Source organism: Dermochelys coriacea, chromosome 2, assembly GCF_009764565.3.
Source record: "Dermochelys coriacea isolate rDerCor1 chromosome 2, rDerCor1.pri.v4, whole genome shotgun sequence".
Classification (NCBI taxonomy): domain Eukaryota; kingdom Metazoa; phylum Chordata; order Testudines; family Dermochelyidae; genus Dermochelys; species Dermochelys coriacea.
In genome coordinates, this window is record NC_050069.1 from 103,687,227 (window position 1) to 103,714,588 (window position 27,362).

Consider the following 27,362-nt stretch of genomic DNA (forward strand, 5'->3'; position numbering starts at 1 on the left):
AGTAGATGCTAGGCACTAATTGAAATGATGGGCACCAATACGAAAATCTAATAAATATGAAGGGCTTGCTGCACATCAACTATATTTTAAAAAGAGGCCATATTTACCTTTTGTTTTTCCTTGTGATACCGGAAGTTTTCACTCTGTACAGTGAAAAGAAAAGGAGTACTTGTGGCACCTTAGAGACTAACAAATTTATTAGAGCATAAGCTTTCGTGAGCTACAGTTCACTTCATCGGATGCATTTGGTGGAAAAAACAGAGGAGAGATTTATATACACACACACACACAGAGAACATGAAACAATGGGTTTATCATACACACTGTAAGGAGAGTGATCACTTAAGATAAGCCATCACCAACAGCAGGGGGGGGGAAGGAGAAAAACTTTTCATGGTGACAAGCAGGTAGGCTAATTCCAGCAGTTAACAAGAATATCAGAGGAACAGTGGGGGGTGGGGTGGGTGGGAGAAATACCATGGGGAAATAGTTTTACTTTGTGTAATGACTCATCCATTCCCAGTCTCTATTCAAGCATAAGTTAATTGTATCCAGTTTGCAAATTAATTCCAATTCAGCAGTCTCTCGTTGGAGTCTGTTTTTGAAGCTTTTTTGTTGAAGTATAGCCACTCTTAGGTCTGTGATCGAGTGACCAGAGAGATTGAAGTGTTCTCCAACTGGTTTTTGAATGTTATAATTCTGTACAGTGTGATATTAGTCTTTATCACTAGATGGAGCTGACACACACAGATTGCCAATTAAAGATTGCAGCACCTTATCAGACAATTTCATAGGGTTTTCTATGCCTCACACCTATTATAAATGTTAAACTTCTTCATCAGTTTTAATATTGTGCAGCACTTGCACCACCTGAGGTAATCATTAATAAGGCAAGATTAGTTTCCGTATGTTACATTCAATGATCATGTTCACAAAGTCTAGTCTTGAATTGAGACCCTTTGAATTAATGAATTGGTTTGTGAACTCAGAGGAATTTGGCCATTTGCTTGCAGGTACATTTTAGAATAGTTTGCTGACATAAGAGACATATATGAGTTTTATACTCATTGAATACTTTACATTGTAGTCAACAACAAAGATCCAGCCTTCTGTCCAAACGGTGCATTCAGAAACGGAGGCCTGGTTTACATCTAAAAACTTAGGCCAACCTAGGCTACAGTACTCAGAGGTGTTAAAAATGAACACCACTGAGAGACACAGTTAATCCAAACTAAGACCTGGTGAAGACACTGCTAGGTTGACTGAACAATTCTTCTGTCAACCTAGCTATGCTTCTTGAGGGGGGTGGATTTACTACAGCGATGGAAATCCCCTTCCATCGCTGTAGCAAGCGTTTACACTTCAGCAGCGCCACCATAGTGCTTCTGGAGTAGGCATACCCAAAGACTCAATTCCCCAGTATTCACAGGAAGGTTGGTGTTTGGGACTCAATCAGCTGATCCTAATGAATGAACCCTGCTCTGTATTCCAGAGAGGTAAAAAGCAAAGATCCCTTTTGTTTGACTAGTTTCATGCCACAGTGTGTGTATTTGCCTGTTTTTGTGGGAGAACTGCCTATACCTAGATTTCAATAAATCAATTTGTGAATTCATTGTGAAATTGGTAAATATAGTATCACTAATTTTCAAAAGAAGTTTCTAAGAATTTCTTGGGGAAGCTTTGTTAATTAGCCAAGAACAAATTTTCATTTCACTTACTGCAGATACTGTGTATAATATATAGGCCAAAAATTTTCAAATCTGGTTACCTTCTGGTTCAAGAGTGGCCTGATTTTTAAAGGTTCTGAATACCTGCATCTCAAACCAACTTAAATGAGAGTCGTTGGTTCTGAAATCAGATTGTGTCTTTGGGTGCCTAAATATGGGTCTAGCTTTTGGTACCCAAATTCAGAAATTTTGTGTATAGTTGATATCTCTCTGCCATCATCTGAAAAGAGTGTCAGAGAGAGCACTACTTGGGTAGTTCATTGCTGGTGATTTTTGGAATTCTAAGGCCGTTCATATTATTCATTAAGATGGGCCAAAGCCACAGTGCTTTGAGTTGCTACATTACAATTACCCAATAGTTCAGATTTTGATGTTTCTTACTGCAGGTAAAATTGCCAGTATAAAATATGTACCTGGTTTGGTGTTTTGTTTTTAAACCTTTGCCTCCCATACTTTGAGGATTTGTTAAAATGTCTTTTTTTCCCCTTGGATTTATTAGCAATGAGTTTGATATGTAACTCATAAGCCACCAATGATGTTGGTTAGTCCATAGCCATAACTGTAATCATCATCTTGGGTGGAACTACTCTCATGAATAAAATTACACGTGCAGATTTGAGCATTAAAATATCCTTTTTGTGTCAGACAGCAAAGTTGCATTCTGCCACTGTTTCATTTAAATTTCATGAATATTGGCCTCTCAATCTTGTATAATTGGGCTCTAAGTCAGACAAAGAAATAACCTTGAGTTTGTTGTAGAGGGAAATTGACAGACAAGCACTTTAATTATTAACAGCAGTTTTACCATTATGTTTACTCCCTGTGCTAAAAATTTACCTCCATCGTGTAACTTATTTATTGACACTGCCCACATTAACATGCTTCAGGGACTGTCTTCGAGAAACAGCAAAGCCCACTTTTCAACAAAGTACTATGAATCAAGATTTCATCCCCATTCAATCGCATTGGTTTTTTGGGCAAAGTGAGGAAGTTTCTAATTTATTATTTATACTCTGCCATGACAGACAGTAGGATTATCAGGTGAAATGGGTGCTTAATTTAATATTTGCATAAAACAGCTCTCCATTTATGCTGATTTATAAACCATAATCTGTTGGTGTACATATCACATCCATTTCACTGTCTTATTCAACACTTCACCGAGAAACCAATACTACGCTTACTAGTACTTGTCATCCTTTTGTGGTTTGATCATAATCAGTAGCAGGCATATAAGTAGTGGTGGTACTAAAACGTATCCCACAAAATACTTGTCTGACTTCCCTTGGTACAAACATTATGCTAAATCCTGCAATGCCTACTCATGCAATTCAACAAAGTATATTTTCAAACACACAAACTTTTAATGGGAGCTAACTGCCATTTGAAAATCTTACCGTAACAGGATTGTTCCTATAAAAACGTAATAAATAAATAATGGCAAGTAAATGTAGCATCAAAGCCCTAATTATCAGTAAATATTTAAAATGTATTAGTGGCAATAATAATTTGAATATTAGGCTTAAATTAATTTTAAAACAATCTTTAAACTTTGTTATAAATAACACATGTGGACTTTAGATGAGGAAAATTGAAATCATTTTAAAAATCTAATTTACTTTTCACAATTTATGCCATTGTTTACTTTGAGTTCCTCCAAGTAGAGGATGAAAATGAACTAGTTATTTTCATTTGAGGTGGGTGGAAACAAACAATGTGTGTTTTAATACTGTTAAATGTATACATCTATGAACACAGAATGCAGGCCATACTTACAGGATAGAGGAACTGTATCCTGGGAAGCAGTAATAATGAAAAAAACACTGGGGGTTGTGATGTATAATCAGTTGAATGTATGCTCCCTGTGCAATACTGTGGCCAAAAGAGCTAATGCAGGCCTTGGATGCATAAACAGGGGAATCTTGAATAGAAGTAGAGAGGTTGGGTTACCTCTGTATTTGGCATTGGTGTGACTGCTGCTGGAGTAGTGTCCACCATTGGTGTCCACAATTCAAGGACATTGATAAACTGGAGAGGGTTGAGAGAAGAACCAGGAGAATGATTAAAGGATTAGAGAACATGCCTTGTAGTGATAGTCTCAAGGAGCTCAATCTATTTAGCATAACAAAGAGAAGGTTAAGTGTTCATTGATTACAGTGTATAAGTTCCAAATGGAGTACAAATATTTGATAATGGGCTCTTTGATCTAGCAGAGAAATATAATAATATAATAATATAATTATAATAATATAATATAATCCAATGGCTCAAAGTTGAAGCTGGACAGATTCAAACAGGTGTGCATTTTAACAATGAGGGTAATTAACCACTGAAACAATGTACCAAGAGTTGTGGTGGATTCTCTATCACTGACAATTTTTAAATGAAGACTGGATGTTTTTCTGAAAGATCTATTCTGGGGATTATTTGGGGGAAGTTCTATGGCCTGTGTTTTAGAGGAGGTAAGACTAGATGATTACAATGGTCCCTTCTGGCCTTGGAATCTGTGAACTGTAGATTATAGTCAGTTTCCAGGAAATTTCACGTTATAGCTCTCATGCATTAGCACAGTATCATTAGCATGAGCTTTGAACACTGAAGAAAAAGGTTACTTTGGAATTGAAAGATTTCCAGGACTGTTCTTGTTCTTTTTAATTGGCTGTAAGTTTTTAAATAACTTTTTTACTTCAGGCCAAATTTGCATGACAGGGTCCTTTTCAGAGGAAATTGCTTTAAAACCATTTTACTGGTGTTATGTTTTCCTTTAAAAAATAATCTGCTGGAAAAGGACTCAATTTGTGATGAAGATACATGCCCATGAGGGACTGAATTGTCCAGTTCATTTTATATGGGCTTCCAAATAGATAACAATTATTTGCTGTTATTTAAGTTGGTCTTAATCTTCTATGAATGACTGAGCACCCTCTGCTCCCACTGACGTTGAGGGAGCTGAGAACCTTGCAGTAAAAAGTCCCTCGGGTGGGTATGACCTAACAATTTAGAAGTGAAATGCTCTGTTACTAACCCCCTGAGCTCCCCAATACCCTGCAACTGTCAGTTTAATGAGTAACTCATTTGTTTTGTTTTGCCAAATAGATCCAAGGATGCTCTCTTAATAACATCTCTGCTGTCACCAGTTTAAATAAAGAACCTGAATTGGGCTTAAATTCTGAGCAAGAGATTTTATTGTAATATAGAAACTTGTCAGCTACAACTTCCCAGGACTCATTTTCAACTAATCTTATAAGTGAAAATGAGTCATGGATAAGGGGCTAGAGAATCTCATAGTGAAAGTCTGTTTAGAGTTGTGTATATCCTGCAAGAAAAGCTGATAGGAGTTTTCTTCTTTATATTAAAGTAGCATCTAGAGACCCCAACTGAGATTGAAGTCCCATTGTGCTAGGCACTGTTGGTTTCACCCAAGCTTGTTTTCTACTAGCAATGTGGTTTTAGGGGCATGAAGAATATTGGTGCCTAAAGGTATTTTGCCAGCTGTAAATGAAAGAGGGGAACTAGGGAGAAGGTGTTTGTTAAACAGTTAGGGATCAAGCATTCTGTGTCTCTCTGCAGAATGTAACAGTGTATTTCATGGTCATTGTCAGATTGCTTGGACGGAGAAAATTTGCAACAGTATGGAGGTCCTGGTAAAAGAGTTAAAGGAAAAAAGATTATTGGATAGAAAATTGATCTCAATAGCTCAAATATGAAATTAGTAGTTCTAAAAAGCAGTATTTCTAGCTGGAGAGTGGGTATTATCAGAGGCTGATTAAGGTCTGAAATGTCATAGTTATATAAAACAGTGCATAAAAAAAAACGTCAAATGAAAGCCAGAAAACTTTGCTAAATGATACCTACAATCATGTTACTAAAGGGCAGGAAACCTGGAATGGATTTCTTACTATTGCAGGCTTGTGGAGTGACCTTGGCCAAGTCATTTAACCTCTGAGTTTTCTCCATGGGTTAATAATATCTACCTCACGAGAGTGCTGTGGGTAAGGTTATTATCTGTAAAGCACTTTGAGATCCTAGGATGGAAGGTGCTGTGGCATTTGAGAGAAGAATCTTTGATTATAAAAATTGGGGATATAGCAAATAATGAAGAACTGTTATAGTCAGATACAGGCAAGTGAGTAGAAAATACAATTTAAGACAATCTAATCTAGTCCACACAACAACAGGGCAAATTTATGGCTGCATTAAGGAGCAAAGAATGTACGGGATGATGCCGTCTAGTGCATAGTGGCTGAAATTCACCCCAGTGTAGAGAAGGCTTTTGTATCACGTAAATTTCACCATTTGATCTTGAGTTGGATTATTTTGTGCCCAAGTCCTCTACACAGGGTGATATTCACCATTTGTGTATATAGTTTGTTCACTCTATAGGAAGGTTACTGTTGCTCTGGGGAGGGTTCTGTGTATTTATTTAAATACAAATGCCTCAAATGCTGGGTATATCATAGCAAAATAAAATAGATATATCCTCATGCTTTGCTGGGTGACAGGCCTGGTCAAACAGATAAGTCTTGCTTTCCTTCCTGAAGTTGGACAGGCCCAGCATTTGGCAAGTCATCAGAATGAGTTCCAGAGGCCCTCTACCGAATACCCTATCACATTGATCTGACAACAGGAGTGACCAAGTAAAAGTCTTCACCTCTGTTAGTATCTGATGGAACAGTTTATTCTTTTTTAGAATAGATTCATATGAGAGGATGTAGTCTTCTGGAGGGATGTGATGAAGAAGAAAAAAGGTCCTTATACTGGCAAAGGGCTCAAGACAAAGGGAGCCAGATCTTAAAATATTTTGAAGAGTATAATGGTTGTTCAGGCAGAACTGTATCAGTCAAAGAATAGCTTATGGCATACATTGCTGAGCTTCAGAGAAAAAGGAAACAATTCACAGAGCAAGAAGCACAGGTTCAGATCAAATGTAAAAGGTGTGTACAGCCAAATGGACTCTTGCAGCCTGTCACTTCATGTTTTCAAAATTATCTGTTCAAACAATTCTAGATTTTCAACACCCCCCCCTTAATCTGGTTTCTAAATGGCAATTTCTAGTAATACAGGTCAGTTTGTTCATATGCACAAACAAAATGCAGTTGTCATAGAACCGGAATGCTCCCACCCGCTCTCCTTACTTGTTCGCTTGTGCTGCATTTTTGTACAATGCCACATATTATCTTTTCCCTTGCCTGGTAATTTGCAGTAGTTGCCATCAATATGTATTTGTTTTGTGTAATTTAATACACGATAATGAGAATTTCCTCTGACTTGCAATATAAAAATACAGACCAGACAACTACAGAGCAAATCTGAAATGGTGCTGGCACCAAAATTATACGAGATGAAACCCTAAATTGAAGTGGCAGCCCAGATATCATGCATTTATTCACTGTAGATCATTCTTTGTGTTCCTTTGCTGAGTATATATTCACTGTATTTTAATATTTTCGAAGGAGAGAGAACTCTGTAATAATGGAATGTTACATCAAGAGTGTCTCCAACTCTCTCAACAACCACTCCAGTGTGCTGAGATGGCAGTCTTTACCGAATAAGGACCCAATCCTGCTCTCACTGAGGTAAATCGGGAGTATGACTTCTTGAATATCAATAGTCCCATGATATTCACCAACAACTTACACATTCCTAATTCATTCTTGTCAACACACTGATTTTTTCCTTGAGCTCAGTTAAATCTAACATTCAGCCTCTCTCATTAATGAGTTTTCACTGTTGGAAGTTGGTGAATCTATCTTTTTCTGTCCCCTGATGTTGGCAACCATTTCACATGTATCACAATGTATAATGAGTAAATATAAAAAGGCACTAGCTGCACTGTTAATACAATAAGATAGTTAAAAACAAACTAAGGAATTAGTACACCATATCTGTGATTTTAATAAATGAATATAAATGTTGAAGCACATATAAAGCAAAAGATGAAAACAAAATCAAATTATATTACAGCCACCATAAAGTTAGTATAATTGAATACATCAAATACTTTTCTTTTTTTTTAAACACAAGCCCATCATTTATACGTTAGGTAAGTGTACAAAAACAGTGGATAACACAACAAGAGGATTTTTTCCACCCAAGACATCTAAGAATTAAAAGAAGAAAGGTCACAGTAAATAATTACAATCTGAGACTTTCCTATACTTTGAAAGTCTGTTGCTCATTGTCATAACAAGAATAGACTCAACTGATATTTTTTCAGACCCTCAGGGCACTGGGTGTATTGCGTTAGAATCTTGACAAAAGAGACAGTGGAGTGGGGTTTACACATTGAGATATGGATTAAAAGGATATAAAAAACCATGAAATAGCTGTGATTCTAGCAAATTTATGTACATTTATTATTTGAAGAGTTCTGCTGGGCATTCCTTGGTGAACAAACATTCTGTTTGCAGTATTAAAACCACCATTTTACCCAATTTATCGATGAGCTCAATGTAATAAATACTCTTTGTACGTGCTTCACACGTTGGGAAAGGAAATCCTATGTCCTGATGCTGTATTCTTTACACCCCCGTAACTTCCTTTGGCTGTGTAAGAAATGTAGGAGGGGGGCCCTATGCAGATAGCACATGAGAAAGTGTGAATGTAAAAATGTGTACTTACTGAGCAGTAATGCAAACAGGAGATAAAAATGGTTTTGAAATGCCAAAGTCTGTATTAGTAATCAAGTCTGGCCCTTGAGTTATTATTTAAAGTGTTTTTCATATGTTCCACCATACTATACAAACCTAGTTCAAGTTTACTACGCTAGCACATAATGTTAAAGTTTGGGGTATAAAAGTTACTGTATCACAATCCAAGATTTGGTAGAAAACAAAAGTAACTTCGCAATTAAATCAAGAAATAAAAATTCTGATGATGTAATTTACTAATTTAGTTTTTTGAAAAAACAAATTTTAAATGGGGATTGGACAGATCTGATCATCCTGACAGTTTCAAATTTTTTTAATCAGTTTTAAAACTTGAAATTTGCCCTGTTAAATTCTATAGAGATTAAAAAGGAAACACTACTACTAGCTACCACTAACACCGCAAAGAAACTTTGTCTTGCATTGGGAAAAACCTTGAGTACATTTGTACCACAATTGTGTAAGGGCTTGATTCTGTCATCCTTACTTATTATCACTACTAGGGGGAGTGAGGCTGATTCTGCCATAAACATGGCAGACTCAAGCCCTATATGATTACATAACAATGGCTTCATTAGAATTATTTTTACTTAAATACAAAACTCATGTTGTGTGTGTGATTGATATGGTTCAGTTATCAAAAATCTTGGTAGAAGGAAGAAAAAAATGGCAAATGCAGCTGTTGCCTTTGAAAGGAGACAATCTCTCTCTATATACTAGAGGGTCTATTTTCATTTTACTCCCCCAGAACTCCCACCTTCCCTAACACAGCTCCAAAATTCCAGGGTAAAGGAGAACTTGCTCCCTGGAGGCCACAAAACAGATTTTTTTTGTTCCCACCCCACCTTTTTTTAAACAATAGAGAACATTATTAACTAATGTACTTTTCACCCATGGGTGTAAGAGGAATATGCTTTCATGAGGAATTTATAATCTGAATGTCAGCTCTCAGTCTGCACAAAGAACAAGTGTTTTCTCTACATTCCAGTATTTACTGGTGTGGGCAGTTTAGATATATGCTCCTAGCGGTGCATGGGATGGAAATAGTTGGGGAGAGACCACAAGAAAGGCATCAGCAGAGTAACTCTTAAACTCAAAACTGCACACTAGTTACAAAACTAATTCAAGCAACAAACACAGCCCCGAAAATACATTGTATTTCCCTTTGTAATTCACTCTAGAAAGCATTTTCTGCAATATCTTATGCACCAAAGCCATCTATTGAACTGTGTGTGCAGCAAAGCTGGAAAACCGCCTGAGTTCTTTTTGGATTTTTTTTAAAATGCTTTCAGGGTCACTCATTTCTTTTCTACCATTCTGTATAATTCAGCAGTTAATTTCTTTTGCTTTAAGTACAAATGAGAATATCAGATATCTAGATTTGCTCTTATTTATACACAAATATATGGAGCACAAACCTTTCCTGACACCTAAACTATTCAAGATGACTGTATGACACTAATTTTAAGCTTCATGAAACATTAATTGAAACAAAAGGGACAAAACTTGTTGATTCTTGGAGTGGATTCCTAAGATATGTTTTTATTCATTGGTGGTATTGTTTCTGGGAACAACAATGAGATGCTTTGGACTAGAAGTCAGTGTTGCTAGTTCAAAAATCATCACTGACTTTGGCCAAGATACCTGTTTAACTCTGTAAGGCAGCCCTTTAAAACATTTAAAGCAGTTGTTTAAAAAAATGAGTTTTATTCCTGGCTTAAAAATTGTTTGGACTCATGCAGAAAGCTTTGTTTTGCTCTGCAGGTACTGTTTGCTGTTGAAATTTTCTACTCCAGTCATTCCTGCCCTTAATTTGACAGAGCACTGAAGATCAACCAAGATGACAATGGAAGTACCTTCCCTTTTGTTAGTACATGACTACATACTGACCCTTCAAGGTAAATTGAGTCACAATGATTGGTAAATACAGGAATCCCCAATTTAGATCACTACCACCACCACTGAAAATTGATTTCATTTTTATTGCTACACAAAAAATACCTGCCTCTTTATTTTTTCTGCGTGCAGATTCTAACACTATTTTACAGTGATCTATAAAGAGATTTATATACTGGTTTTTAGATAACTCAATGCTGTAATTACACATTAATAGCAAGAGTTGAAGCTAGCCAACCACATTCAAGAATACAATTCAAATCACCATCAATATCAGGAGTGACTTATGCCTGTTGCAATGATAGCAAGAAAAGCCAAGGGATTCGAAGAAAAGAATTTCCCCCTCTTCGAGACAGTGGCTGCTCACTGCATATCATTAGCTGTTGCACAAACAACATTGTAATGTTTTGCCCTTACAGAGCTTTTCATAGGTGGGCAAACATTATAATTCCCCATTTACAGATGGAGGAACAGAGATGTTAAATCACTCACCTACTATCACCCAGAAAGTCAATGGTAGATCCAAGAATAGAACCTGACTCCCAGTCCAGTGTCTGTCACACTAGGCTATATTGCTAATGAAAATTAATACAAGCTATACTTCACATGTACAGTAGGAGCTTGCAAGTATGTCTGATATCAAATCACAATAATGTTTGAGTATGATTTTATTATGGTCAAATTCTCAAGTGTTCTGCACAACAAAATGGGATTACAGCTGTTTAGTTTATTAGCCAATTTAACGTGTGTGCAAATAAACTGACAGGTGGGAGCATCAAAAATTTTCATTGAGGGAAGAGGATTATAAGAAACTGCCCCCAAAGTGAGTATTTTTTGTACTACATGGCACATAGGGATGAACTTCATTTCTTCAGCTATCCGCCACTGTGATATTTTCTTAAAGCAAAGTACCCACTCTGGATTACTGTAGCAACCCCCCCCCCCCCACACACAAACACAAATGAAGACAGTCTGTTGCTGTGTGAATGTAACTGATCAGTAAGTTTAAGCTCAGAAACAACAGTTCAAGGAACCAAAGCTTTAAGGAAATATCAGCACCCTTATAAAACTGTATATACTCCTGCCCATTCCAGGATTAGTACACTACTTTTTACATCTCTCAGCACCTCTGTTTCCTGCATGAGTGAGGTTTTTTTTTATTTAATCACATTTGAGATGTTTTCTTTTAATAATTGTTAACACTCAGAGGTCATAGAAGTTCTGGTATTTAATCCACAAATGTTTGTAGGTACAATTGTGATTTATTCCTCCCTCCTATGCAATCAGGATCAAATAGCTTGACCATAGTAAGTTCACGTTTCAGAAGAATTTCTGGCGAGGTATCCCAACAGCAACCACATTCACATGTCTTACAAAGTTGTACTGATTTTATAATACAGGCTGGTGAGGCAGACTCCAACAAAAGAATCCCTCATTCAAATTAGAGAAGGAAAAAGACACATTTTCAAGTCCATCCCCTATACTAGTGCAGAATTGTCATAAGATTGTTTCGTGCTTCTGTGCTTGTTAGTTTTGAGAAACATTTGACACAAAATGGTCCTGACAGAAAAAGCAAAAGCAGCCTCAAGCTTCGCCCTAAATTGTTCAATATTCCAATACTACACCACTTATAAAATGTTCACAAGTATCTCGGAAATGTCTCCAGAGCCACACCCTGATTTATAAATATTCTTTGATTTCCAGACACTGGAAGAGTGGTTCTGCCAAAAACTGATAAACGTGCTCTGTCGCAAGCTCATAACATTTTCTAGTGCTATGCTTTTGTATTTCTTACTGAAGCCAAACATATCTGACACCGGCAATACCTTCCTGTTCGTTAAATCAACTCTTGCTCTATGGTGGTTACCTAGTTCACCTCTCTTTTCTCCCACCCTTTTTTAATTTGTATTTTATGTTGCTGTAGCTGTTCTATTCCTCAGAGCTCACCTTGCCCGAGCCCCTCCTGGGAACTTGTTTTTCACCTCCAAAGAATCTGCCCAGCGAGTCAAGTAGACCCGAGTCTCTGTGCCTTGGAGATCCATGTCTAGCATGGTCTATGGTGCTTGCAGTTGCCATTTTTGATCCGTGCCGGAAAGAGGAGCGTTTCTGTGAAGCCATCAAATCCGAGTTCTCTGAAGTTGCAGCACTGTCCTCTTGAATGGTCTGTAGCTCGTCTGACTCTGAGGGCCGATCTTTGAAGGTGTTGTCCTCCCTTCCTGGGGCATCTCGGGAAAAGAGGCGGATCAAGTGGGGGCGACCAACTGTGTCAGCTGGGTTGGCCTCCTTCCAGGCATTCTTTGAGTCTGCTGTGCCCTTGGAGTCTGTCACCGCTGTGCTCTTAGTGGAGGTCCCATTGTTCTGGTTCACATCTGCCTCTCCTATAAACAACAAGAATGAGATATGAATACAGGCCTATGAAAAACAGAGCACTGGAACAATGCTGCTTTCTTTCACTTGCCTTGAGTTAGTTTTTTCATGCAAAACCATAGAATATGTTCTCTCTCTCTCTCCAAATGCCTTTCAGAGAATTCATCTGTCTTGCAACTGAACTGTGTTCTCACATTTAACTTGCACTGGGACTACATAACTTCTTTTAGGTTTTAAAATTAGAATGCTGGTCAATATGTTTGGAAATGGGTTAATAAAAATAGATGAAGTTTGTTGTAAATGATTGCAATTATAGCCTATCAAATCATTTCAATGTTTGTTGTAGGTGATCACTCTGTTTTATTATCAATGTCTCCAATGGCCATCTCAGTACCTGATGTAAGAGGTGAGAATTTTTTATATTGACCACTCTTCTCACTATTTCTAAAGACTACTGTACATGACCATAAAAAGGTTTGGGCTGTATTTCCACTTCAACCCCTCTTTGCATGACATTACAACTTTTCTAACTCTGAGCTCTATGTTGTACAGGATGGAACTCCCACTGGTTTGAGTCTATTAGAATTCTTTACTGTACAAATCCCAATTGAATCTGAGCTACATTACTATTATTTTTTAAAAATCTCTTTGCCTAATTTGTTCCCCAGTTTCTTCCAAATGTAAAAACCACAAATTGCATTCCCCAATCCCCTCTTCAAACAGGTCTTCACTTTAGATAATCATATTGTCATCCACATAGTCTTATCTCTGATGTTAGTTATACTTACAGGTCTGCTTGTAAGAAACACCTTACCTTCCTTTTTCCTCACATACACCCTCAGTGAAGGGCCCAGCCTGTTGCTGTTTAGTACAATGACAAACATTACACTCATGCCAACTTTTCTAAGTTGGGTTACATTCTAATGTGCTTCAGTAAGCTATTTGGAAGTCAGAGGGAATGTCTACACTACAGCTGGGAAATAGGATTTCCAGCATGGGTAGGCTCAGAGTTGCAGCCCTGATGGCAGCTCAGGCTGGCTACCTGAGCCAAGCCACCCTGGCTGACCTTCCCAGTTCCAAGCTCCAGCAGTGCCATAATGTCCACACTGCTATTTTTAGTGTACTAGCTCAAGTCTGTCTACCCATGCTGGGATTCTCAACCCAATTCTGCAATCCTTACAGAGAGTAGCTCCCACTTTTGTTGGCAGATTGTGAGTTGGTGTAGACTATGTACTGCAAAATCAAGCAAATTTCCAATGAAGAGTAGTAGTAAATTGGTAACTTGGGAGAGTTCTTCAGCAGTCAGCCACAGTGGACTTTAAAAAAAAAAAAAAATGCATGAAGTAAATGAGTCTCCTGATTGATTGCAAAGAAACCTTATTATTAGAAGTGATTATTCATCTGGGATCAGGATGATGAAATAGACCCAAGTCATTGACAAAACTTCCACTGACTTCAGTAGGATCAGAAATAACTGGGCATATGGTGTTTGTGATTTCTGTTGATTACCTCATGAAATTCCACAATTTGATTTGATAGTTATTGCACGGAGAAGCGATCTGGATCTGACTATGCCATGATGTGTGCTTTCTCAGTGCTTGTCCTTTGCTGATTCGACCCAGCCCTTTATTATTTACATAGCACTGAACTGCTGAAAAGAAGAGTAATTTGGGGTTAACTTTCTTTTATTAAAAAAAAGTTTATTAAAGTAGTTTTAAGAGGGATAGACTGAGAACAAGGCCACAACTGATCATATTGCAAACACTGGGCAGTAAAATTACTCCAAGCAGATGAATTTTAGCTGGATGACGGAATTAATCTGCAAATACAGACCTACAACAAATTATAACCTGACAAGTATGAATTAGTAAATCAGCTACAGTTTAACTTCCTGGAGAAAGCTAATGTGTGTTCGTGTAAGGCATGCAATTTTGGTTATGACCTGAATTGAAGATGTGTCAACTAGCTAAAAAGGAAGTTCAGTTCTTCCCTCCACTTAATCTTTTTTAAGAATTGTCTTCAAGGATGCAATTATCAATTAAGGCTTTCTGAACTGAAAAAAGAAAGCTGTTTATTAAAAATATTGCAGCTATGTTCTTTTGCTTTCTGCGGTGTATTTCTTTTTATGCTGAATATTCCCAAGGTACTTACACATTGGTGTCCTGAAGGATCAAAACTTTACCAGATTTTGTTAGTTTATCACCATAGCTTTCCTGATGGTGAAGCAGGTTACAGTGGTTTTGGGAGCAACAAACAATAACTAATTTTAATTATTTAATGCTGGTTTAAATTCTATACCATCATACAAATTCAATTAAGGAGAAAAACAATAGTGATATTGTATTTAATTAAATGCATTAACAACACAGCAGAGCATCTGCATACTAATACTTTTATAACAGTTGTGCTTTGTGTCACTGAATACAGTTATTTGTAAGAAACAAAGAAGGGCATTTGTGCCATAAAAGTAGCTTCTCTCAACACATAAGCAGTGAGCTATAAAATGTAAATCTTTTCTTATGATTTAGTTTAGCAATGAAAGCATGCATTTAATTTTTCCTTTACATTTTTACTGGGTTAAAACCCCATTTAATATTCAGCAAAAATGTACAACGGAAAAGACTATACTTGAACAATATTAAATCACCTGTAGCCATGAATTCCTTTCCCAAAGTGTGTGTGTGTGTATGTATATATATATATGTATATGAGACATATGTATATTAATGACAGAACTACTTAATATAAGGTATGATCTATGGAATTACTAATAAAATGTCTGCCAAACTGCATTTCAGTATTGGTTTATTAGATCATTAAAATTTTTAACTTTCTTTATAAAGAAAAACATTCCATCATGAATTCAACCGACTATAACACTTATTTTCCTTTTTTCCCTTCAGGTGAGGGAAATGGTATGTGCCACTTACAGTAGTGAAAGAGAGAAGATTTTCCTTGCTGTAGTAACTTAATATCTATTGCGTAGGAAAAAAGGAGCCTAATCTTTGAGAAAAAAATCCTTTTGCAAGATACGGTAATTTTGGCTATAACTATGGCATGGAGCACTCCATAGACTTTATCCCAAGAATATTACAATACCTACTTTACTTTAAAGAAAATATCGGGCCTGGCTACGGAAGGGAGATGGGCATAAGGAGCCCCTTTTCCCCCTGCATCCTCCATTCAGTGCCCTAGTAGGCAACCACCCCAAAAGCAGTAGAAAGGAGGTGGGACTATGGTCCTGCACATCTCAGCAAGGGCCAGTGGAGCTGAGGAAATGTATGCTGAACACTCCTGAAAGGTTGTGAGCCAGTTGTGTCGACTCCCAAAATAAGAGGGAGAAAGCCATAGGAATTCCAGCATGTCCAGAAATGGAGAATTCTGAACAGTTTTTTTTAAAAAGGCAGCAATTCCCAGAGGAATCCTGACTTGTAAAAATACAGCATTCTGCTAATTTATACATCTTCCAAACACCTCAGGGGGTCGCAAGCTGTCAGCCTCCACTCCAAACCCTGCTTTGCATCCAGCATTTATAATGTTGTCACTAAAAATATCCATGACAAAGTTTTAGCCTTAATCATGGGAACTGATCATGAAACATTAATTACACTCAAACAGGCATTTGATCTGACATCTCCATTTAATTCCTAAGGAAGAGAATGATTGTCAGAACCCAAATGTTTACCTATTGTATGGCTAAGCTTGTGATCTAAGGGCTTGTCTGCACTGAAGTGCTACAACTGCCACTGCAGCGCTTCAATGTAGACGCTACGTACACTGCTTGGAGAATCCCAAAAAGCAGTCGGTCAATGGATGTATTCTTCCAGCAGCCTAGCACTGTCTACACTGGGGTTAGGTCAGTTTAATTATGCTGCTCAGGCTGATGGATGCATTATTATAAACTTCACATTTGTTCTCTTCTCTCTATCTAGCCCTTTCATGACTATTTCTGCAAAGACTTGAGAAATAGGGAAGTAATATTGCAATTTCTATATACTACTGGCATCAGAAGGCCTGATCTTGCAAACAGTGCTGAGTGGAGAACATCAAACACTTTGGCTTCTCAAAAGTGCAAAACGTTTATCAAAAATCTTATTTAACCAGCTTATAGAATAGTCAAATTCTTCTAACAATTCAAAATTCTCATGAAAAGCATTGGAACTGAAAAATTTTCTGCATTCTTTTAGCTCTATGGCCAGGTATATCAGTAGTGTGAATATCAAGGCAAGTTCTTCAAAGCATTTCTCTCTGCCAGCGTTACCTCAAGTTCTTAGACTGCTGTTGACTTTGGCTAAGCCCTAAAAGTGTGTTGTTTATTAAACACAGAGCTGGTGCCCCCTGCATACTGCTAGGCTCACCAGCCCTTCATCCCGAAGTACTGAATAATAAGGGGGAGATGACTGAGGCTTATGAGATTATTATGTAGATGAGGGGGAACAGTTGCTTTCACACCCAGCCTTGAGGGCAGTCATATGCAAGGGCCACAGCTGGTCCAAGCCATTTCTGTTCAGCGCTACAGCTTCTCTGACATAACACTGCTCATCAAATTTCACAGACAGGCCCAGCAAGATGATTATAATATAATAATTATATTTATTATTGTGGATTATATTTCTCTTATCTGTGGACAGTCATAGGTCATCCCTCAGCGTAACAAGGGATCTCTTGTGGCTTTTTGCTAGAGCCCTCTTCTTGGAGATGGCACAGAACACCTACCCTAGCCAGAGCACACTCACTGCTACGTCCCAGAAAGGGTGCACCACAACCTACTTTACAGCAGGCAAAGTCCCACATCCTTCGTGCTTCTGTTCTGAACTGATCGAGGTGCTAGCTGGGAGAAGTCCCTGTACTCAAAAAAACACTGCAATTATGCATGGTCCCTTGTGCCTACTGCCAACAATGGACAATCCAGCCTCTACTTTGCACTACTATTGCAATACAGATCACAGGAGAATTAACTGAAACAGTTGTTTTATCTAAATGCCTCAATAAGATTTTCAGGGAGGAGAAGAATTAGATTTTCATCATTACATTCCAGCTGTAAACTTGATTCATCCTCACCACGCCTTTGCAAAGCAAAAATATAAGTCTCAAGCCTGACTCTACAGTTACAGTCTGAGGACAATTTGCCAACAAGCATTTACATGCAATTACTGGTTTTGTCTGACGCTTGTCAAAACGTTGAAAATAATTTTTAAAAGCACTCCTCTTTGGGATGGATTGCATGCAGTACTATTACACAGAAAACAGTTAGTAAAAGTTCTCTAAACATAATGCTCACTTAACGTGTTTAGCCATTACATAAACATTATTTTCCCACACATGCTGGCCAAATGGATGCTGGTGAACAATACACTAGCCAAATCATCATAATACCCAGATGAATTAGTATTATGCCAATGCTATAGTCTTGGTCAAGAGGGCACTTTCATTATAAACCCATTTTCGTCAGGTGCTTATTGCTTTTGGAAGAACATCCTTACCTCGAGATGAAATTTTGGGATTAAAATTCTAATTAGCCAATTTTGAACTATCCCAGCCTACAAAATAAAATGTTCAAGTGCTTTTTGTTTTACACTTAGAATGTGCTTTCTTCTAGAATTTTAAACACGCAACATACTTCAAGGACAAACTGATGTTTAGTTTTAGAAATACAATTTTGCCATATCAGCAGCCGTATCCTCTGCTGTCTATGCTGGCTTCCTGTACAATGACAAAGCAAGTTAAAGGTTTCAGTCCTTATCTTCAAGTTGCCCTGGGCCCAGAACATATAAAAGATTGCTTAAAACTTTGGGATGAAGATCCTGGTCAACAGCTCTGCTCTTTCTACAGTAAATAGGCTTGAAAGGATTAGATTTTTGTCAGTAAACATTGATTTCACTGTACACACACATACAGAAGTATATATACGTCCATTGATAATGATTGCATTCTCAAGCAGCATTTTTCTCATTTTAAATTTAAGTTTGATTTAAAGATATGTACTTTGTGTATTTTGACATATGATATTGACAATTTGTGATAATGTTTATAAAGCTTTAACTTTTTGAATTTCAGTGTCTGTCATTAAATTATCTCCCCCCCCCCAAAGTTTCCATGACTTTAAATCAATTAAAATTGAAAAAGTGCTTGAAAATAAACATCAATATTATTAAAAAAAACCTAAAAACAAACCCTCAATTCTGCCATTCCTAAGAATAAAAGTACAGTTGTCTGAGCAGGAGACAGAGTTCCCAGGTGCCAGTCTCAGACTGCCAAACAAACTCTCACAGGATCTAAGGACCATTAGAAACTTCACCTCTAGGTACACTCCTCTCTTGCTCACGCACACCACCATGTATATTTAAACAAAAAATAATAATAAAAACCCTACTCAAACATTACACCGCATACATAATTCTCCTCCTGGGGAGAGGATCAGAAAGAACAAACCATGCAAGACAAATACTAGTGACTTAATGTACTAATGAAGGGTCATGAGGGTGATATAAGAACCTATACAGAATAAAAGAATGGCAAAGAAAGGTCCTGATTCCCCACTCGATTAAACCAGACTTGTGATTGTGTAACACTACTGACTAGAGTGGAAGTGTTCTGACATAAATCTGGTGAAACAGAGTGAAGAACAGATCCAGTGAATTGTTTGGCATGTTTCTCCTTAAAGTCCAGTTACCGCAGTATACGATATAAAAATAGCACCCTCTTATTCAACATAACTGTCTTGAGGTCATAACTACTTGGTCTACCAACAGAGAAGCTTTTACTTCTGTTAGCAATGTGCTGACTACAGCTATGGAAAAATGAGCTGATTCTGCTCTGCTTGCTGCATTAAAAAACAAAGAATGGCTAAGTTCTGATGGAAAGGATTTTATTACTGTTGATAAAGAGCAGCTTAATTTTTAGAGCTGATACTGAGTTTGATTTGCCTAGCCTGCAAACTTTCACCTGAAATTTCATGTGAAAGAGAGCCTGACAGTGCCATTTTTAGTTTTTCACTTTCCTTATTATAGCTTATATAGTTCTACTCCGACTGTAAAATGGCATCATGGTTTTCCATATTTAGAATGTCTAAATAATACTAGATCTAATTTGATCCACTGACAAGTAAAAAGATGGTTTCTCTAACTGCTAGCCCTGACAACTTTTAAGATCTAAAAGTCAGGCTGGTTGCTTTCTGGCTCATGCACCACTCACAGATAAAGATTCTCCAGGCCCAGTTCTACCCTCCGGCACTGAAGGGCTGCAGAGTTGTAACAGAAGAGAGTTTGGCCCAGCAATAAATTACTTGATACACAAGCCTCCCTCCCCCACCCCACACACTGTTTTGGCTCTGCGGGGCTATCACCAATGAAAAGCAGGGGGAAAAAAGCCGATGAAGTAGTCTTGACAGACACCCCCACCTCATAGAGTTTATCTTTTGTGTGGTCATTTTTTAAAGAAGAATTGCACTTTATCAGGAATTCAAACTGTTGAGCATGACATCCAGTTACGTTACTCTAATGTCTATCAATGGCAAATAATGATTACATCTATGTGAAACCCAAAATCAGATGCAATTCATCTTGCCTTTATTTTTTCCTGCCAGCACAAAACTCAGCCCAGGTCTCCAAAAAAGCATCAACCATTTGGCAAAGTTGGGCTAAATTTCACACCATGTAGGATTCCCTATGGAGGGGCAATCAGGTGGCCTCTTTCCCCTTTCAAAGAAGTCTGGGCACAGACCAAGTAGGCCTGCTTCTTCCAGATCTTCAGAAAATCGGTTTGGAGGGAGGGAGCGTACAGGCAAGTAGGCTGCCTTCTCAGAGTTTTGCAACAGTGAGACCTGCCTTTACTAGGTGTTAACACTACCTCTGGACTGTGTAATTATCTCACTGTGGAGCTAAGAAGTCCCCCAAAAAAATGTCAAAATGCCAATAAACATAGAAGTGCTCACAGTGGCATCTCAGTCCCTAACAAGTTCATAGCTTACTCTAGAGGCAGCAGTGTCCAGTGGGACCTTCTGAATTTTGCTCATCTCCTAGAAGAGATTACAGAGGAGCACTCTCTTTTCCCATTCACCCCCACATTGAAAAGGAAGGGGCTGTTGGGCGGGGAGGAAGATAAGAAACAAGGTGGATTTTTCAAATTAGGAATGCTAAAGGACTGAGTCCAGGAATAAAAAAGTGTTTAACGTGGAAAGTAAATGAAGTTCATGGGTGCTTTTGATGAACCTTTGTTTTGAATTGTTAGGTTTGTCCATATCTAGCTCTGGGTGAGCATAATGATGGAATTTGAGAAGAGAGGAAGCTGTCAGAGCTATACCAATTCATTCCAGGCCTTTCTAACTTAGAACTGTCTTAAGACATAAAGAAAAAAAAGAATATGAACTTTAGAGGATCAGAAAAGACAGTGAGTCATACAGAATTTTCAAAGCATTTGTGTATGGACATACCTTGTCTTCGTACCAGAGTAGGTGTATAATACACTGCACAATGTGTCCACTTGTATCATATGTACAGGCAGAAAGCCCACTCCCAAATCTTAAATGAAACAATGACTGAGGACTTAAAAGTCTCACTTCCATAAAAACTAATGATGGATTAGATATCTATTCTTTATTAAGCTCTGCCAATTTAAGTACAAGCAAATAAACCATAGCTGAACTTCAGTAAAAGCTATCATGCAGGGATGGTGAAAGGTTCTCTCAACATGATTAGCAATCTTCTTCCCTGGGAGACAATCAATGAAGATCCCATTGATTTCAGGAAGTGATTGCAACACTTGAAACTTTCTTCTTTTTGACATATGAAAAAGCACTATTCCTCTAAACTAGTGGTTCTCAACCTATTTACTTTTGGGTGCCACATCTCAGCTCTTTGTGTCTTATGTAGGCTGCATCTACACAATATATATAAGACCTGTATGGCCCTGAGGATGTCACACGGGCCACAGCTGTGTGCTCATTGGGCCACAAGCAGCCTGCAGGCTGAGAAGCACTGCTCTAAATGGACAATGCCTGCCCTCTTCCTTGGCTCAATCTCACTTTCTGCAGGAAAAATGTGAGAAAATGGATGAAATTCTCCAAACTGAAGAAAACGTCCTGGGGAAAATTTTGCAACTGCACCTTTTCTATGGTGGAAAAATGTTCCTTGACCACACGAATCATTTCTGCAATAGGACTTTCTTTTAACAGTTTTTTCTGGATTTCATAAAATAAAGCCTAACATGCTCACCTATAGAACAGCTATTATTGGCATGGTGGACAGATAGCAGCAAGCTGTTTCTTTCGTATCAGTACAATATATTTCCAATGGTGACTAGTAGGTGGGATTCACCTGGGGGACTTAGGCACCAAAGTCAAACATTTAGATCAAAAAATCCTGTTCTGCCATTCCAGAGAGAAGTTTCATGGCTGTGAATCCACAGTGGAGCAAGGTGCCTCCCTAGGGCCCAGAGTTTGGCACCTAACTCCCTTTGAGGGTTGTGGCTTAGGCCAGGCTCTTATTCTTGGCATTTCTTACTGGCTAACTTAGGGATTCATGAAAGCCAGCACACTTTTTTAGAAGGCCTAATTCTCCCCTTGCATTGTACAGAGAGCATGGGCACCTAACTTGGGTCTGTGAATTGCCCCCCAAGAGTCCCTGACACAAAGGCCATGCTGGGAGTAGGTTTAGACCCCCCTACCCTAGGATCCAGGGTGCATCACTGCTGGAAATATAAAGTTTGTCTGATAGGTACGATGATAAGACAGTAATAGTTGGACTGATTGACTAATGACATACAGCAAGTGTGCTGTTTACCTTGCTTGCTTTGTAAAGAATACTAGATGCTGTGGAAGATTTTTCTGTGTAAAGGCCCTCCTATTTCTCTTTTTCCTTCCCTCCTCCAAAATCTTTTGGGCAATAAAGAAGATTTTCATTATTTAAAAGTGGCCAACCATCTGAGGGCATTTGACTTTTTTAATTCTATCGATTATTTGCACAAATAATACCCACATGCATGGGTCCTTGAGCATTCAGTTCAGTATGAACATTTCTGAAGTCAATGTAGATTTTGCTCCAGCACTATGCTCAAAAGCTGTCATACTAGTATATCTCCTGCGTAATAAACTGTCACCCTTTTTTTGATGCTTTGAGAGAATTTAAATTGTTCCCTTTTGGATTCAAGATGACATTGAAGTACTCATAGCAAAGGAAAAAAATAAAATTTTATTCCACATCTACAGTATATTTGAGTATTCAACAAACTAATGCCACTTGATATCTATTCTTCTAGGTCACATCTTTCTTCTGAAGGATCCCATGCTACAAGCAAGTTGGGGTAACGGTTACATATCAACCTCTAGTTTAATTTGTATTCATCTATTTAAAAACAATAGATATGTTGGATTATTTGGAGAGTGGCAAGTGACAAAGTATGCAGCTCAAGTCTAAAAAAAGCTGTTGGCAGTCAGCATGTGATATCGTAAATGTGAATTTATTTATATTTTTGCCTACAATGATTCTCAGCTAAAAATAAAATGTGCCATTCAAAATATTTCAGCACATAACTGTATGTAAGTGCAATAAGGTACTGTCATCATAGTAAACTCATTCCAGTTAATGGTCTGAGGATGGCAGTGATTAGATGAATTTCTCATATAACATTAACACTCTTACAAAAATCAGTTGCTAACTATACAGGGTGATGCTGAGGGAATTATTGCTACTACACACCATTTAGTAGATTAATTAGCAAGGCTTCGTTTGTTTTTCCATTTTAAACAGTAAAAGCCAGCTAAAATTTATGAAATAAAAAATTAAATTGACTAAAAATAGAAAGTAGGGTTCTTGGAGACATGCAGTCGAGTAGGAACAGGGAAATTGATATTTTTTTTTAAAGGAAAAGATTTTACAGTTTTATTCTTTCCTTGTCTTTTTCTGATATTGGTAATCAGCAAACTGAACATAACATGACCATAAATACTGATAAGATTTCATATTTGAGGGCTGTACCTTAAGCAGATTGTACAGGAAGGTCAGTTTCCATGAAACTGGCATAGAGACATATTGTACATTCCCTGGGGCAGGGATCACATCATACTACACAGAACCTAGTATAGTGTTGCACATTCTCTTCCTGACTGGATCATTTGGAAACTACCATAGTTTAAATAATAGTGATGGAATTAAAATGAATCAGTATTCTTGATTTGGTTTATCAGCACTTATAGCCTTTTCCCCTTACTTGACAAATCCAATCAAATAGAAGAAATTTCACCAAACAACATCAGCCACTATGGTTTTCATTCAGAATGGTTAATTACATGAAAATGTAAGAGCCCTTTAAATCTGTCAGAATAACCATATCCTGCAATAAACTCCAAAGACCTTGCGATTTACAGGTAGTACCTTCAAATTACTGTTTGTGAAATGTAGTTAATATCCTCTTGTCCTACACTGCTTGGCTGCTGCCCTCAAAACTCCAAACGGGAAGTTCAGAGGGCAGTAGCCAAGCAAAGCAGAGAGATTTGTATTACCATGGATATTTAAAATAATTGTGGAGCAACTATACATATACCTCCACTACAGCTGATAAGGACACTCTTCGAGAGAGCAGAGATTGGCATCCTGCAGAGTTAATGAAAAATTACAGTTACTATAAAAGTAGAACATGCACATGCACAGACGCACACACCACCACTCCTCAGCTGAAGAGCAGGAAACAGCATAAATAAGAAAAAAAAAGTGTATATGACCCTTGTGCTGAGGTTACTTAAAAACTGTTTTCCAAAACAATTAAATATGCTCTACAGTAAAGACTTGTGTATGCTTCTGCAAATCCAACACAGAACATCACATTAGATACTACAAACTCTATTACAATTAGAGAGTCCTATGGGAAAATGTTCCATCAAGTAAAATGAAAAATGCCTTTACATAACTGCACTGACCATCTACATGTTAACAAAGCATGCAATTCTAAATACTCAGGCACAGACCACAACAGCCAGAAAATAGTCTTGAAACTTTCCATTTGCCTCTTGGCTGTATTGGGGAAACACATTCTAGCTTTCACTTACTATTTTAAGTAAAATAGGTGTTCAAAAAGTTAAAACATAGTCCCTGGGGGAAAAGTAAAGATTTTTTTAATTTAGTTCTGTAACTAAAACCAATTCATCATCTTAGATTAAATTCCAAATAACTAGCTTGCAGGAAACCTTAAGCACTCTGCATTGTTTCACATGGTCAGTTCACTATGTCCGCTATTAACTTACAATGAGCTCTAAAATGATGCCCACAGGGTGGCTTATATCGCTGTGGAATTCTGACGTGTAGGCCTGGTCTGTAGCATATCCTTATTTTCTAAATACTTCTGGCATTGACACTGTTTGCTTAGAGTTACAAAGGAGAGCACAGAAAACAAAAAAGCCTGTGGTTGAAGCTAGTGGGATTTGCCATGGCATATATTTGGAATCTATGAGAGGCATGTGGCTGCTCTCCATACAACTCGCAGAGATTTTTTTAAAAACTTAAACAAGTGAATTTTATCCACCCACCATCTTCAAACAGAATTGTTGCTTTGTGTTAACAGAACATATATTTTTTATTTATCCAAAATATTTCACACATAAGAGCCCTCCCACAGTAGAGTGAGCAAGGGGCATCATTTACGATCATCATCGTTTAATGATCAGTGTTTAATGATCATACTCTTATTTTTTTATTGCAAGATTGAGTTGCTTATTGGAACAAACAGAATTTCTTACAGAAATAGTTTGTTTGACTTGTATTAAACAAACAAATGCTTACATGTTCTCTCTATCTCTCTGTCTCACTGCATTATTGACCTTGTAATAGAACAGCCAGATTGCAAACCTTGCCGGCATCAAAACAAGTTACAGGATATTCAATCAATAGCTTTTAAGATGGACAAGCACAAGAAACTAACTAAGTAACGATTGAACTATTCAAAAATAATCTGTGTATTACTTTTTGGAAGTATTTCCCACATGGCTTATTTTGAAAAAAAAAAAAAGGCTATCTTTATGTAAGTTTAATTCATAATGTTAAGAAAAATATCTGAAGTTATTCTGGCAGTAAGATGGGGGATGTGGCTTTTTTTTTTTAAGCACCTTAGACTTCACAGCGTGAGTGAGTTCTCAGAAGGGATTTGAATGAGGCAAGAGAGAGGACTACAGTAACTGGTTCTGGAAGGTCATTCCATGCATGATGGGCAACATTCTCGCTATAGCCCCAGGGAAGACTGGATGTAGGTACGTATAGCGGTCAGTAGTTTTCTGGTATAGGGTGGTGTTTATGTGACCACTGCTTATTGGCACTATAGTGTCTAGGAAATGGACCTCTTGTGTGGACTGGTCCAGGCTGAGGTTGATGGTAGAGTGGAAATCGTTGAAATCTTGGTGGAATTCCTCAAGGGCCTCTTTCCCATGGGTCCAGATGATGATGTCATCAATGTAGCGCAGCGGTGTAAGGAGACGAGAGCTGAGGAAGCGTTGTTCTAAGTCAGCCATAAAAATGTTGCCATACTGAGGGGCCATGCAGATACCCATAGGAGTCCCACTGACTTGAAGGTATAAATTATCCTCAAATCTGAAATAGTTGTGGGTGAAGACAAAGTCACAAAGTTCAGCCATCAGGTTGCTGTGATGGTATCGGGGATGCTATTCCTGATGGCTTGTAGACCATCTTTGTTTGGAATGTTGGTATAGAGGGCTTAATTTGCAAACTGGACACCATCAGATTAGGCCTGAATAGAGACTGGGAGCGGTTGATCATTACAAAACCTAAACTTAATTTCCCCAGTACTAATTTCTTCTTACTGTTACTCACACCTTCTTGTCAACTGTCTGTAATGGGCCACTTTAAAAGTTATTTTTCCTCCCTTGGTACCTGCTGTTAATTGATTTATCTAGTTAGAATGGCCTCACACTTGGTAAAGCAACCCCCACCCTTTCATGTATTTATACCTGCTCCTATATTTTCACTCCATACATCTGATGAAGTGGGTTCTAACCCACAGAAGCTTATGTCCAAATAAATTTGTTAGTCTCTAAGGTGCCACAAAGATTCCTCATTATTTTTGCTGATACAGACTAACACTGCTACAACTCTGAAACATTTAAAGGACTGAAACTCAAATCTGTCATCCTTTTTGTGATGTCACATTAAAGTTCAAACTCTAAGATGCTTTCTGCATAAAAGTGGACATAAGGAAAAATACACTAGTTCAGAATAATGTACATTTGCACACTGCCCAAGTGCAGGAGAGAGGGTAGCATACAATACTAGGTAGTTGTATGTTATATTCAGGTTAACTGGAAATGGACATGCTTGGATTTTTCATGCACATTTCAGATGTACATTGGGGTGTCAGTGTTTTTTTGGTATTACCAGTGTTTAAAAACTTTCATTTAAATAAGTACTATACCCTTTTGGTCAAAGATTCTTCAGCACTATGGGTTTCTCTGGATTAAGAGTCCGTCATTCCAGAAAAGTCCAGTACACTCTACAGTTCTAATAATGAACAACTTAAACATTTTGTTAATAGTGGCTGTGCACAGCAACAAAACTACAGACTGTACATTTGTTCAAAAGCACAGCTTCGCGTATTTAGCCGATTCCTCAGCCATCAGACAGTTTCCTGATCTAATCCCAGATCAGCAATGTTTCTTAGATTAACTGCACTTCGGACTAAAATTTTCACTTTGGATAGATGGGGGAAGGAAAGAAGGAAGCAGAACTGA

The 27,362-nt window shown here is 37.8% G+C and overlaps 1 protein-coding gene and 1 long non-coding RNA gene across 12 annotated transcripts in view; one reads left to right on the forward strand and one right to left on the reverse strand.

Annotated features, from left to right (window-relative positions):
• Positions 1–15,645, forward strand: part of LOC119851239 — a 35,084-nt gene extending 19,439 nt beyond the window's left edge. For all 4 annotated transcript variants that reach the window (XR_006278955.1, XR_006278956.1, XR_006278957.1 and 1 more), the window contains 4 exons: positions 7,181–7,303; positions 10,139–10,272; positions 12,984–13,043; positions 15,541–15,645. This is a non-coding gene — a long non-coding RNA (uncharacterized LOC119851239). The remainder of the gene's footprint in view (positions 1–7,180; positions 7,304–10,138; positions 10,273–12,983; positions 13,044–15,540) is intronic.
• Positions 1–27,362, reverse strand: part of LOC119851238 (myelin basic protein) — a 184,321-nt gene that overhangs the window by 21,305 nt on the left and 135,654 nt on the right. For all 8 annotated transcript variants that reach the window (XM_038390772.2, XM_038390774.2, XM_038390769.2 and 5 more), the window contains exon 4: positions 12,218–12,648. In XM_038390772.2, coding sequence (XP_038246700.1) covers positions 12,218–12,648 — 431 coding nt within the window. The remainder of the gene's footprint in view (positions 1–12,217; positions 12,649–27,362) is intronic.